This window comes from Dromaius novaehollandiae, chromosome W (genome assembly GCF_036370855.1).
Source record: "Dromaius novaehollandiae isolate bDroNov1 chromosome W, bDroNov1.hap1, whole genome shotgun sequence".
Lineage (NCBI taxonomy): Eukaryota > Metazoa > Chordata > Aves > Casuariiformes > Dromaiidae > Dromaius > Dromaius novaehollandiae.
Genome location: NC_088130.1, coordinates 71,544,191 through 71,559,043, shown reverse-complemented (window position 1 = coordinate 71,559,043; position 14,853 = coordinate 71,544,191). Strand labels below are relative to the sequence as shown.

General features: G+C 39.9%; 1 protein-coding gene across 19 annotated transcripts in view; it reads right to left on the bottom strand.

The window, feature by feature from the left end:
- The window catches only part of LOC112985181 (zinc finger protein 532), a 59,635-nt gene that overhangs the window by 20,046 nt on the left and 24,736 nt on the right, over positions 1–14,853 (bottom strand). For 17 of the 19 annotated variants that reach the window (XM_064500382.1, XM_064500383.1, XM_064500384.1 and 14 more), the window contains 3 exons: positions 12,379–12,560; positions 9,202–9,378; positions 1,883–2,045 (listed from right to left, as the gene is read on the bottom strand). The exons of the other annotated variants lie outside the window; for them this stretch is intronic. In XM_064500382.1, the coding sequence (XP_064356452.1) occupies positions 1,883–2,045; positions 9,202–9,378; positions 12,379–12,560 (522 nt within the window). The remainder of the gene's footprint in view (positions 1–1,882; positions 2,046–9,201; positions 9,379–12,378; positions 12,561–14,853) is intronic. 19 annotated transcript variants of the gene reach the window in all.

Sequence of the window (14,853 nt, the reverse complement as noted above, 5' to 3'; positions counted from 1 at the left end):
TGACCAGTAGAACTGGGAGTGTGACATCCGCAGTCCAGACTTCACCACTTGCTCTAACTAGCTGTTAGCAGCCCTCTTGTAGCTGGCCATTAGAGGAAAATGAGGCATGTATTGTGCCAGAAAGACACCCTCCCATGTGCAGGAATTATTCCAGGTTATTTCTGTAGCTTTAAATAACCTCCTCCTGAGTGTCTCTCGTCCCTTTCTGTTCTATTTTCACCCAGGTCTTTGCCCTCTTGCTTTACGTCCAGCCGCATCAACCAACCACTCTTCCTGCAGCTGGGCTGAGCTCTGCCCTTACCAGCAGTCCCCGGCCTCCTTTTCCGCTCTTACCTAGTCCCTGTTACTGCTGTTTGCTTCCCTCCTGCCCAGGCCAATTTACAGTTTGTCCCTACTCCCATACCTACATCCTAAATGTAAAGACACCAGCACTTCTGAAGAGAAGCAGTATTACCGAGTACGCATGCTGATTCTCTGATTTTGTCCCCACAAATGTCCGAATCGTTTGCAGTGAAACATGCTAGAAAGAACACTGGGCAAAAATACAAATACTGCCATGGAAAACTACAGCCAACACAGTTAAAATGGACCCAAGTTGCAAGTAACAGAATGATTTTATACTGGAAAAGGCTGACAAAGCCTAACCGGTGTAAGCAGAGCTCCCAGCTCTACCTACAGTCAGATCTCGCTCCTGAAAACATTCTTCTGGTCTTAAAGATATAAGTATCTACATATATAACAATAATGTTACAGTAACATCTGAATCAAAAAAACTAATTACACGAATAAGGCATACATTGCAATATATGGAATTTGCCTAATCAGTTAAAAAAGAAGCAATTACAAGTAGATCAAAGGAAACTGAAAACAGGTCTTTGCATTGCTGTATGAGAGGACCAATTAAGGTATCTAGCATAAATTTAAGAAGATTCTTAAAGTAAACAGGAACTAGTTCAAAAACAAAGAAAACCTCTGGCGCTTGTACTTCTGAACACCTCTGGTCTGCCCTCCCCTACTTCCTCTCGTCTTTAAAATCTGCCGTTTTTCCAGGACTTCTGACCTTGTTTTCAATGTAACCTCAAAAATGACTGAGGTTGCACGCGCCACAGTTGAGGCTAAAATGCAAAATGCTGGTTTTAGCAACAAGAAAAGGTGTCTGGTTTTCTGGTGTGTTGTATATTTTACTGAGACTTTTATGTCACCGCAAGAGAATCCAACTCAGTTAAGTGCTACCGTTCTGCATTATCGTACTTTGCAAGGGTGTAAGTAACTTCAACTGTTACCCAGTGTCTTTTGATCAAGCTAATAACACATAAGAAATTTCAGCACTGCTAACAGATTTGATGTTTTTAAAACTACATAACAGAGTACATTTAAAAATGTAGAGCTAATAAATTATAGCCGGGGACTGATAATTCTTAAAAACATAATTGGCAAGGATGACAGAAAATGTTCTGCAGTAAATCCATTCATTCAGTTACAAGGATATTCATGAGATAACCCATTTTTTTTCAAAGTGTGCATGTGTTCATGTGCGTGCATACACACACACACACGTTCAAGAAGCATACTTGTTCTGAAAATCAAAGGCTTGATTTTTGTAATGTACTCAGCATCATCAGCTCCTAACAACTGGAATAATGATACCAAGAATACTGTAACTAAGGCTCAGTACTTACTAGGATTGGACTAACTCACCTCACTACACTCAACGTTATTTTTGATAAAATGACATATTGAATGCAATGCACTGAGATATGACTACTGTGTCAAAATCAATATTCATATAGAAAAATGTCTGTGCCTTTTTACAGTACTTTCTGAAAGCGCATGATACATGACAAATGGTATCTGAGAATGAAAGGAGAAAATGCCTACAAACCTTTATATGATCCATCATAAGCTGCTTCTGTGCATATAGAAGGGAACAGTCTGGACACTTGAAAACAGACACCTTCTGGTTTTCAATGTGCTGATCAAAGTGGCGATAGAGTAAAGGTTGTAGAGTAAACACAGTGTCACACATAGAGCATTTATATATTATTCTAAAAACAGAAGTACAATAAATAATGTCAGTTGTGTTGATGACCTATTTGAAAGAATCAGGTTAACTTTTTTCTCAGCAGAGGTAAGATCTGACATGTTTTAGCAACCATTCCAGATTGTCTAAAAAACAGTTAAAATGAAACTAAATCAGAACATCCTCAAATTTCAAAATAAAGGAACAATCAAAAAGTAGAACAAAATCATTAAACAGTGCATGCAAGAAGCCAAAACCCACCAGTATACACCAATTACATGCACAAAGCCAACAACTGCTTCAGTTGCCGTGAAAGTGGAACATCCTAAGTTCTTGAACTCACATTATACTTAAAGGACAAACTGTTTCAGGTGGCAAGGGCAGCATTTTGAAGGAGTTACTGATTCGATCATAATCAGTAAAATACTTCAAGATGAATTTATTTTCAGCAATACACATGACTTTGAATTTCCTGGATCCAAGGCTAGACTCTCTGTCTTCGCCACCTGAAGCTGGAACTGCACCGGATGATAGTTCCTTATTTTGCAATTACAGTCCTTTCAGAATCAGTCTATTTCTATCAAAGCAATGTAGAGACACCACCAAAACCACAACCTCCTCTCTCCGACCTTATACAGCTTTTGATATCAGCTGCCTAAATCTCCCATTCTGATGGACAATATTCTAATAAGAATTGTAATAAAACTTATTTATGTTTTAGTAGCTGAGTAACTGGTGAAGAAGTGCATTAATCTAATTTTAAAAGTGCTTCAGAAACAACTATACTAATTAGCAAAGAACTAGGTAAGTGCTGGACACTAACAGCACAGTCCCTGCAAATGAAAATGATAGCCAAACTTCTGTATCATAAAACCGTAAGAAAGTTATTAAACAATCTGAAAATAGTTGTATCTTTAGCAGATCTTTGTCAAGTGTCTGACCGACAGATAAAAAACAGACTGAAACCAGAAATTTAGTTTTCTCATCCAAAAGCCGTAACAGCTACTACGTAACATCAGTATAATCAAGTAACTACTTCATTTTATAATGAAAAGTTAGTTTTATAATGAAAAGTTAGTTTAAATTGTTCTAGGTAGTAATTCACTTGGTATTTTGCTTGTTGATTTTGCTTATTTGTATGTTTGATTCTGTTAGGAAGCACTTCACTGCCAATTAAAAGCAAGTATCAAGATCAGCCACTCAAACTGTAACGCTTCCATGTATTTGTTTATAAACAGCAAATGACTGATTTTATTCTTTCACAAACATCACAATTTTTTTTTCATAATTTGGAAAATGAAAGAAAGGAAATAAGAGAGGAAAGAAAAGCAACACAGAACGTTGCCAGAGATGCTCGGAGGAGAGAAGTCCAGCCCGGTAGCCACCAGTTCAGGCAGCAGCTCAGATAAAGTGCGAGAGACCCAAGCAGAGGAGCGGGGTGCTGCTACGGGGGCTTCCTCCGCGGCAGCGTTCTGCCTGATCTCGTCCGTTAGGCGGGTCTCTGTCCTGAAGAACGCCTCGGTAGTAAAAGAACCCCAAACCCTGCTTGTTACAATACTGAATATTCTCGTTATTCACCTGAATACTCCAAATCCTTTCTACGTGCCTCTAAGCAGTTGTCTTCCGAGGCGTACTGTTGGAAAGAGCGCTGAAGACCACTGTGCGCTGGGCTTCGAGGTACCAAGGGCAATAGGGACATTGCCTCAATTTCCACGCCATGCAGCGTTCTCAAACATTTCAGATAATGAAAACCAGCACACTTCTTCGTATTAACTGTCAGAAATACTATTTTTGCGGTGTATGAAGCGCTCCTGCTATTCTGGTTGCGTTTATCCTCCCTCTGCTTCCGACCCGCGCGAGGGGAAGTCTCTCGTTCACGCAGCCGCCCCTCACAACTCGCGCCGCTCCGCACCGCGCTCTGCGGCGAGCCCCGCGCGGGACGTCACGCTGCACGGCCGCAGCAACACCCGCCGCGGCCGGCGGCCCCAGGGAGCCCGGGGCTCCTACACGGGCGAGCTGCCGTCCTCTCCCCCCGTTACTGCGCACAACAGCCTCTTACACGTTGCTCAGAGCAGGTATTTCAGTTCATCAACATTACTACTGATCATTACTGATTATTACCACTCCTGCAGAATCCAAGCTTCTTGGGTAACTCCTCTACGAAAGGTGTGAATGCGCCTGCCAGAAATGCAATGTGTTTCTGGACTTTAATTGGTGCGGAAAAAAAGTGACTGAAATGTAGTTTCACCTCACACATCTCATGTTGGTAAAACGCCCCTATGTCTCGCCAATAGCTGTGACTGAGACTGCAAGCGAGCCTAGGGAGGGGGAGGTAGGGGTGAGCCTAGGGAGGGGGAGGTAGGGGGGAGCCTAGGGAGGGGGAGGTAGGGGGGAGCCTAGGGAGGGGGAGGTAGGGGGGAGCCTAGGGAGGGGGAGGTAGGGAGCACCCCCGGCAGAGCAGCCGACACGCGCACGGGCAGAAACGGAGCGTGAGCCTTCCCCAGGCCCCGCGCGACCGCGGGCACGCTCGACGGGACGCGCCGGCTAAGCTCCAAGGCATAGAAAGGGCCAAAATATTCACTTTGCAGCGGGTCGTTTCCCTTGGCCACAGAGCAACTGAGCGGCTACGCACACCCCGCCAACACCTCGGTCCCGCCTCGGCAAAGCAGCTAGCGGTCCTTCAAAGCAGTGCAGCCGATCTCCAATGTCCCAAACTCATGAAAAACTGGAAGACTTTATTTCCGCAGAGAGCTGCTATTAACTGCAAATATTCCCAAATTCTGCAGTACCAAATATTTTTATTTTGCGGCTTAACTCCTGTCTCAGAGTACGGTCTTACATCTCCACGACCAACTTTGTCCAAAAGTCAGGAAGTGTCAAACCTGATTAACACTAACGAGCAAGCCGTGGCACAAGACCAGCTATCAAGCCCTGTCCCGGGCAGGGGGATTTTCGCCCTCCTGGCTCACCACTCCCCCGCCACCGTAACAGCCAGCACCCCGGACGCCTGGCACCTTTCGCTAGGGACTAGACCACCTGGCTGGGCTCTGACCACAGGTGAGTAACGTCACGTCCTTCCAGGTCAGCAAGCTGTAAACACAGACGGGCTGAATCCCAAATAATTCTTTGATTCTTTGATATATTTGATTATTTGTATTTTTATTAGAATCGTATCTGGAAAATAAATTAGACACATGAGAAATTAGAAAAGCTGTTTTATCATCTGTGGTTGAACTAGACCGTGATCTCAGTGAGAACTATTTCAGGTCTGTAGTATATACATTTATTGTCACAGGCTTACATAATTTATCAAATAAACTATGGCATATTATTTGCCTTGGCTTCTTCTCATCGCACCTAAAGTAAATCAGTCCCTAAATGATCACGTTGATCCTTGAGTAATGCAGCGCTCATTACTGGCAGCAGCTGCTACTGACAGGAGAAGGTGAATTTGCTACAAAAAAAATCTGACATTATTCAGAATTTATTGCAAATAAAAATTTTATCTTTTTAAGAAAAAACAAGTCCTGTATATTCCTATGTAAGCTACGAAGTCATTGCTCTGCTTTCACAGAAGCACAAGAACTGTCTGGTAGAGCCCCAGGTTTCAGAGCCAGCTCTCTGGGAAGAAACTGTATTAATTTAAATCTATACCAACATACCTAATAGTATGTGTTGCGGCTGTAACTACTTCATCCCAAAGTACTGCTTTCAACCACTTCCAAAAGCATGATTTTCAATGCTGAACACATGCACCTGAGTGTGCTGGTTAGCTTTGTAACTGTGGCAGTTAGTTTTTAATGTGTAACAGCTTAAAACCCTGTCCAAAGTTTAAAGGCAGTCATGCTCGCGCAGGACATCACTTCGGGCAGCCCCAGTGCAACAGGCCACCTGAGCAGGACGGTCCCCCTGCAAGCGCAGAACCAGGGTGATGAGCTGCTACCAGCTCCTTGCTCCCCTCCCACAGCACGCACCGAAACAGCCACTGCACATTCACTTTGTCACTTCTCAAAACTATGGTTCATATACACTTACATATTATCTTAGAATAAATACACACATACTGCAGAGGGAGATACTTCCACACAACATTAAAAATGTTAAGCAGTTTAAAGGCTTCTCCACTAGAGCATGGTATTTCTCCTCCCTATAATTTATTTCTCTAAAGAAATGGTACATGTGGGATAATATACTGTGCACCAACAGTACAGCATAATCTGACTTCATAAACAAGAATTTCTCCAATATCCAAAAAGAAATAAGCCATGAAAAATATCTTAAAGTTGTTCCTAAGAACTTAGACTATTTACTGAAAAAAAAATCATATTTAAGCTCTGGTTTCCCATTAAAACATTTCATGTATGCTACAGGAGCGAGCTGAAAACGTTGAAAGAGAAGATAGTCATCCATTTCCATATATTAAAACAACCTAATTTCATCCCATAGAGATTCACTGCTCATAACTTCAATTTTTGTAAGGCTAATTATTTCCTATATCTATTTCAACAAACAACCATCTGTAATATAATTATAAATCCTACTATTCCAGTAAATGCCAGGGGCACGCAGCCATTTACCAGCGAGCCTAATTCTTGTAAACAAAGATTGTACGAACAAGTAACCAGACCCTGGGGACTGGGCTGGCCCCAGCCCATTTGTAAGACAGAACTAATAAATCTTCCCCAGCTACCTCGATCTGCTCATCACACCGACACCTGATGCCCTGAGTCACGCTGTGACTTCCAGAAGAACATCTGGGCTGCCAGGCTGCTGGTTACCCGGTTCCATAGTCATGTAGGAGCTGAAAAGCATCTGCTTATGGGGGTAAGCTTTAAAATTCATGTTTAAAAATGTGGGCTTCAGCCTTCCTTTTATACATCAAATGTGTATAAATCTCGAAGGCTTCACATTTTCAGCCATAAAAGGCTACTGTACACTTCTAGGATTTGCTTTAAAGTTTTTACTTCAGAAAAACAGCCATTCAGCTGAACTTATATAGTCATATCTATATATCTGTCAGTGTTAAATATTTGCTTTTTTCCAATTATGAAGTTGTTAAACTTTTAAAACGTATGCCAGCCATATGCAACGTGAAAGACAGGTAATACGATGCAGAAAAATCAGTAGTGGCAGATTCTTCAAATGTGAAAATAGTTCTTTAAATACAAATACAGATTTGAGATATGTCACAAACACTTGATGTCACTCCATCAATATGCTTTAGAGATAACCTCAGAAACCAACAAACATAAATAACAAAATCATTTCCTTTTTAAGCTGCTACTTAGCATTTTTGCTACTGAACACATTTAGTTAATTCTGAGGAAAACCTCAGGTCCTGACAGCTTGAATAAACGTCATTAAATGGTGAAAGAGCAGTCAGTGCATGCCGCTTGAGTGCCGGCAGTGACGCTGCACTGCCCACAGGTGCTTGTGAAAGGGAGGCAAGTAACTCCAAATAATGTCCAGACTGGGAAAAACATACCAGTCAATCTGCGTGAATTTAAGAGAGCACCTTGGTTAAAATGCTAAATTTGAAGAAAACCATCATGTCTTAAGATGAGCACTTAACTGCAAATTCTGTCTATAATTTACTAGGATACAATAATATTTCTTAAGATCTTTAGTCTTTTTATAAACAGATTTCCAGAAGTTCATAAAATAGTCTAATTATAAGCACATCTGTTTTAATCTTTTGTTTTTTATCTGATGAAAATTGTGGAAACCTGAAACAATTTTTACATTAAATGTTGGTATTTCTGAGCCTGCTATTGAAGATACCATCCTAAATTAAAAGAAAGTACCATTGAAAATGTTAATTTAGTATCAGAAACAGTAAGTTTGTTGCTATTTTGCTTTGATGTAGGTTTAAACATCCTGAAGAATGAAACTCCTGTTCATGTCAGAAGAAACAGTGTTAAGCCAGCTCTCTGTGAAATCTCATCTTAGGACACACGGTTAGCTTGTGTCTCTCGCCTGCCTCTCACTTTCTTGCGTCTCCCTGTTGGTAAAACATACTAGTGTGTTCTGCGCGCCTTGGAGAAACAAAACGAGGCTAAATATTTGAGTATTTACTCTCAGCACCGCATTTGTACCCAGCAGAGGAGAAATAAGACAGAAGAAAAAAGGCCTGGATTAGAAGGCAATGCACTGTATCTGATGAGATTTGAAGCCCAATTTTCAGATGTATTTGTACCTGCAGCTCCCACTGACTTCAACTGAGAATTTAGGCATTCAGCATTTTTTAAAATTTAGACCCTGAAGCTGAATTCCTAATTGCCATATGATTCTTTTACCTTCTTTGGTAAGCCATTTACTGCGTTTATGCCTAATGTCCTAATCGTAGAACGGAAACAGTTCTGCGTTAACCCAGGCCGGAAAAGGTTTGACGGCAGGCACCTCACTCAGTAACACACTAAAATTGTCTCCTCGAGTCACGAGAGTCTTGGGGAAGCAGAAACCTGGTCACCGGTCCCAAAACTTGTGGCTATCATTGAAGAAAGAAACGGACAGAGGGAGAAGAACAGGTCCTGCAGGAAAAAACACTGTCAAGGAAGCAGCTACCTAATCGCTCGGTATCGCGGAGAGCTCTACCCTGGCAGCATCGCCTGCGCTCAGCCCAGGGAAAACAACCGGTACTTCTAAAACAACCTGCCACCAGAAAACACCCCAACTGCGGTGAATTCAAGGTACCGAAAGAATCACGTTTTTGGTATTCACCTAAATAACTCTGTAAGCATGTAACAGAGGAAATCATTCTTTCCTGCCTTTTCAAGCAGATGTTACAAGAACCTCTACCCAAGTGCTGAGCAGTCCTAGCAGGTCCTTTTGGAACCCCTCTACCTTAACTCGCAGCAAAATGCAGGTGAGATAATTAGATTAAAAATAAGAATGAGCAACACAGACCAGTAGCTTGCCCGAAATGTTTTTGTAATTACTGTACTACTGTCTTGCAGTGCTGTGTTTGAAGAACTGTTACCACTGTGCTCATGGAAAGCTAGCCTTTGCCAAATAAACTGCCAGCTAAAAGCTCATGAATATACAACATGTACTTCCACACATTACCAACAGGATGACAGTACGCACAGCATGTGACTTTCGAGATTATAAATACAGGAGAGAAGGCAATTTCACAAGTTATTAAAAGGCAGCAAGTGCAGTAAAAGATGAATTTTGCTTACTTTGGTTCGCCTATCTTGATACCCGGGTGTTGTGTATAGGCATGGGAATGTGTGCTGGGAGCAGATTTAAATGCCATGGGACAGATAGGACACTTGTAAAAGACTTCACAGTGAGAACCTTGAATGTGAGACTTGAGAGCCGCCACATCAGAGTACACGACATTGCAATGTACGCAGCTGCAAAAAGAGTGGAAAAGAGTCAGTTCAGCCTCGCAAAACACGGTATTAAAAGAAACGGAATCAACACTGATTTTCAAGCAAGTAGAAGAGGTAAACCTATATATACAAATGGATAAAACTACACTATTCTGTCCATTTAAAAGTATAGACAACACAGTAAGAATCAATCACAGATTTGTATATCAAAAAGGAGAAGAGAAATTACCCAAAGATGATTTGAAAATTGAAGAGTACGTTTCTGTGGCATTACAACAGATTAAAGGGTCAACAGAGGAATATTGTATTGATTATAAAAAGAATGCTTAAATTCTCCGCAGATTTGTAAAGAGATTTTACAAAATGCACTTTTATCACATGCAATGGATTGCGTAAAGTACACCATAGTAATTTAGAAACAAACACCAAAATGGAAAACCAGTAAGCAAAACATTCCTACCATTTCCCTTGCTTAGATTTTATGAAAACATATCAATAATGATTTTATGCACAAGTGATCAAATCAATGCTTGGATTTAAAAAAAAACAGCAAATTTTAATTCAGGACTACTAAACTGGAGCTCTACAATCACATCAATGTATCATATTGGATTTCTGAAAATATTTTTCAAAAACATACTTCTGCAATGTTGAAAATTTGTGACCTTTCCGCATCTATTCTAAAATAAAACAATTAAAAATTGAATTAATATTACAATGTAGTAATTTCTATACACAACGGTCCCTTTTATGCCACCCATCTCCAGTGCCACATGCCACCGCAAAAGTTCAAAAATACACTGCAATAAGCAATTACAAGATAATCTGTCAAATGAAAAAAATTCTTATTGAGCAGTATTTTTCAGTAAGGGATTTACAGTTTAAAAGGCTTCTACCCTTCAAAAATTTTAATTTTGGCTTATGTCACAGTAGCATTCTTGTTGACATATAAACATCAAGTAATTTTTGATATTCTGTTTTAATGCCTCGATAATGGCAATAAAGCATGAAACCCAATTATATACTGCATACGCGAATCCTGTTTTCCTTTGTACAATGTATCACCTCTGATGCTTGTGAAATGTCATCCTCTTTTTTAAGCACTTAATTTACATTCTTAATACCATTATTTTATATGTACACACACACACACACACACACACTCTCACTCAACTACCTTGTATCCACTTACCCATACATTCTTTAAGGTAAATGGTTCTTGTCTTTTTCGGATCTGTTAAAACTTTCTCTGCTTATACAGGGATGAACATTTCTTCACAGTGGTACACAGCACGATCCTCTCATTACAGTGAATCTTTACCACTTCTACGCCTAAGGTATGACCCCAGGAGAGCTGGGTTCTATCATCTGTCTCTCCCTTCCCCCAGAGCCCAAATCCCATCTGGGTTTTATTCTCTAGTGATATTAAATAATAAATGATCCTCAGCATCCACCGTTGTACATTAACAGAGCTCTTTCTGCCCAAGCCTTCCTTCTTGGACTGTTACAACAGCGTTCTTGCTCCCAACTTGCGAGGATGCAGCTAAACTTAGGGTTGAATTTTTCAGCTGATTAAGTTCAAATAACTAGCTGGAACCACTGAACGCAAACTGGTCTCACACAGGTCCTTTGGAAAGACAAGAAGGGTCAAGCCTTTCCTCAAAAGTATGCTCCACAGTGATAAGAAAATGAGGAGGAGTCCAGGAAGTAAGAAAACATTTTTTCCGCATATTGCTTTTCCTTGCCTGTGCATTTTTGGTTTAGTTTCACCCTATAAAGAAATTTTGACTTAGTGTGACATGAGATTTTTTTAAATAAATCTTCAAATTTCAGTAACACTCTCATGATTCACAGTGCAAGGTTTACGAGTCTTTTGGTGTTACTGGTACAGGCCGCGAGTCCCTGAAGAAGGCTGTGTCCAAACCCAAGAGATGACACAGACCAGAGGGAAGGCGTGCTGGAACGGAGGCAACGAACACAGAAGAAATTTAGGGCAGGAAAGATTATTGCTTGAGAAAAGAATAAACAGAAGAATCCAAAGAAGCACTGAAAGAGCTCAGAGTTGAATCCATGGCCTGATACAACCTGAAAACAGATTGCCAGAGCAGCTGGCTTGCTGCAGTAAAGATGCTTTCTTCCCCTAGCAGCAGATTTCACATCCATCCTAGTAAATGAACTGCAGCACCTCGAGGGGAAAGAAGTTGCCTACTGGTAGGATTTTCCATCACCCTGCTCCAGTCAGGAAGATGAAATGGAAGTGCTGGAGGAGCGCTGAGCGAAGCCCAGCTGCACCGGTTGCTCTTCTGGACTGCCGCTGCGCTGCCGTTCAGTGCCAGTAAAATTCTAAGATAAAACAATCTTTGGAGCCTTTCAAAACTTAAAATTTCCATGAAATGCCTCCTCTCCCCATTTTCTCATGAAGTGGCCATCCAGGGAAATGCAAGAATAAAAGAGGAACTGATGAGTAACAATGAAGAACCAAAACAGCAGGATGTCTGAATGAGAAAGGATAATGGGCAAGTGGTGTACGGCCGAGGAATCTTGACTTCCAGCAACAAAAAGAGAGCAAAAAGATTTGCTTTAGTGATGCTAATAGAAGGTACGATATACCCATCAGTATCTTGATGGTAAGTCCTAGCAATACGTACTGAAAATGACTGTTCTACCAGAGAGAGAACAGTCTAAAATTCAATGGACAAAAAAGTTTTAAGAACCTAAAGTTAGGACAATACAGCTGAATTCTCTAGCTTAGAAACTGCTAAGCCCTGAATCTGACATTTTATGGCTGAGTGAGATTAGCTAATATTCTGATTCAGTAACTCACAAGAGCAGATGCCCAAAACAAAGCTGAATTCTAATGCAGTATTTATTCCAAAATTTGTAGTACTAATAGCACTGTTGCCATGGCGACTTTAAACCAATGAAGCTGTATTCTACAAACAATGCTTATGAAAATGGGAAATTACTTTGGAAAGCATAAATTATATATAAATTGACAACGAAAGTAATCATTATACTGACCGAAAACCAACTCTTCGTGTATAATGCAGGCAGTTCTTAGTGACATGAGTCTGGAAGTGGACAGATCTGCAGATTGCTCCACATTCAGGACACGTGTATGGAGATTTATGCTGATGAATTCTCTGGTGTGATGCAAAACTGCACTGGTTAGGAAGCAGCATCTGGCAGATATTGCATGTCTTCTAAACGATAAACCAAAATAGATGAAACAAAAGGTTTGGTTCAGCTACATATAATTTCTTGTGTCAAGCACTGTAATATATTAAATAAAAGGTTAAATGTTATGACTGTGACGTGAACCAAAAGAAGTAGACAAATTCTAAAGGCAGGCTCTACCGACAAATCTTGTAGGACAGAGGTGGTGTATCAGACACACCGGCATTCTCGGCCCAGGTCTGATACAACAAAGCTCTTTCATGAACGCTGGCTGTGAAAGATGCCATATGGTTAATATAAATTCTATTTAGGGCCCCCCATAAGATTACCTTAATAGTCTAAAACTCCTATGTATAACCTGCAAATCAAACCATATGGTTTTAACTCAGTGCACCACAAGGAAAAAAAAAACCCCAAATCCACCAAGTATACTATATTTACTTTCTTTGATCCTTGCCCCTGATGAATTCTTATGATAATATCCATAAAACCAGAGAACTAGAATATTATCAGGCAGAAAGTGCATAGATAATATATTTCTCAGGCAAGAATACATCAAAACATTGTACATTTAAATAAAAACTATAGATACGTCAAACAATTAGAAAATTTTTCTTCAAAAGGGCTTGTTATTTCCTAAACTATTCTTTTCTAGTATTTTGTTACACAAAAATAATAAAAAAATCTTCTACAACATGTTGATCATTTGCCAAATCAGACACACGGAAATTCTTAGGGTGCTTTGTGCCATTCTTGGGATGAAATGCAAATGATGCAACCCAGCTGCAAACACAGGCTTCAGTTCAGCTCACAGTTGCTTTCCATCACTGGAGGGCACAAACAGACAAAGAGTACCTGTAAAACTGTTCCAGAAAACGTTTCATTTATGGTAATGCATCTCTAAGATCTCTAAGCAGAGAGTTGACATCCTGTATGGAGCTATGCTTCTGTTTAACTTTGATCATGGGAGCTGCTTCATTAATGGAAACAGTCAGTCTAAAAGTCAAGCACACATACAAGTCTTTGCAGAACAGGTCTTTAACCCAACTTCGTTTCATACTTACATTCCACTGCAGGGTTTTTTATTATTATTTATATATGGGAAACGGATTACAAAGAAAAAAGTAATATTAAAAGAGTGATCTAGGGCAGGAAGTGTAAGCCCCAAATCAATGCCTAAAATACAAATCAAACCAGCAAATCCTATAGGTCCTAAACAGTTAATCAAGATCATATAGAATTTTGGTGTCTTTCAGCTTTTTTCTTTTAATAAACTTAGAGGAGTTCATTTCCAGTGAGAAATTAGAATGTCACTGGCTGAAAATAATTTAAGACTTTTTAAATCATTATTGCTTTTGGTTTGGACTTACGAATCTCTTCAGTGACTTACAAACATTTAAAAACAAAACTAAGGCTCCATGACATGGGCATTTCTAAACATGAGATTTGTATATATTTAGAAACGTTATCCTTAAGAGTCTTGCACATGTAGTGAGATGTACATTTTGCCAGAATACAAAACAAAACAAAATCTCCAGAGCTGTATTATAAATCATTTACTGACCTATGTAGAAAGCAAACCTGAAATAAACACGTTAAAACCGTTTCTTTCTTAAAGATGGGTACTTCATGAAGAGCTGCCTCCTGCTTCCAATTTAGGCTACTCCTTTAAATCTCTTTTGAAAAGCAGTAAGATTCAAAGCATGTAATACCAGAATCAAAACTACTGTTGTCAAAGAAATAGTAATGTCACAAATACATTTCACAGGAGTCTGACTTACCAGTCACGTCTACATGTCTACAAAAACGAATCTGTTCCCATTTAATCAATAGGAGGCAGATATTGACTCCATAGGCACAGAGAAAAAAACTTTACTAGTCACCGTAAAAAAGGATTTTTTTCCCAAATAGAACACTGTTTAATAAAGACCTAAAATGAATTCCTAAACAGCTTAGCAATTTGACAATATTGCTGATATTCCAAGAACTAGTGTATTTTTCTATTAGGATCTGTACACTTTTTTCCTCCCTGAAAATATCTTCATCTAAATGCTTTTTTGAGGCTGTATGCAAATATTCTCAAAAAGACCTGAATAATTTCAAGCAGAAATGAAACACGAAACATCCTGAGGTCACACATACTGAAGCAAGAAGTGTATTTTTATAGAGTTCCCTTTTAATGTTTCCTCTGTGATCACGATGGCCTGACGTGTTTGAACGCAGCCCCCTCCAAACATACTCCTCAAACGTCCTCACAACAGCAAGACGGTAAAACACAAAACAGTAAAATAGAGAAGTTAAGCAAAGAAAATCTATCAT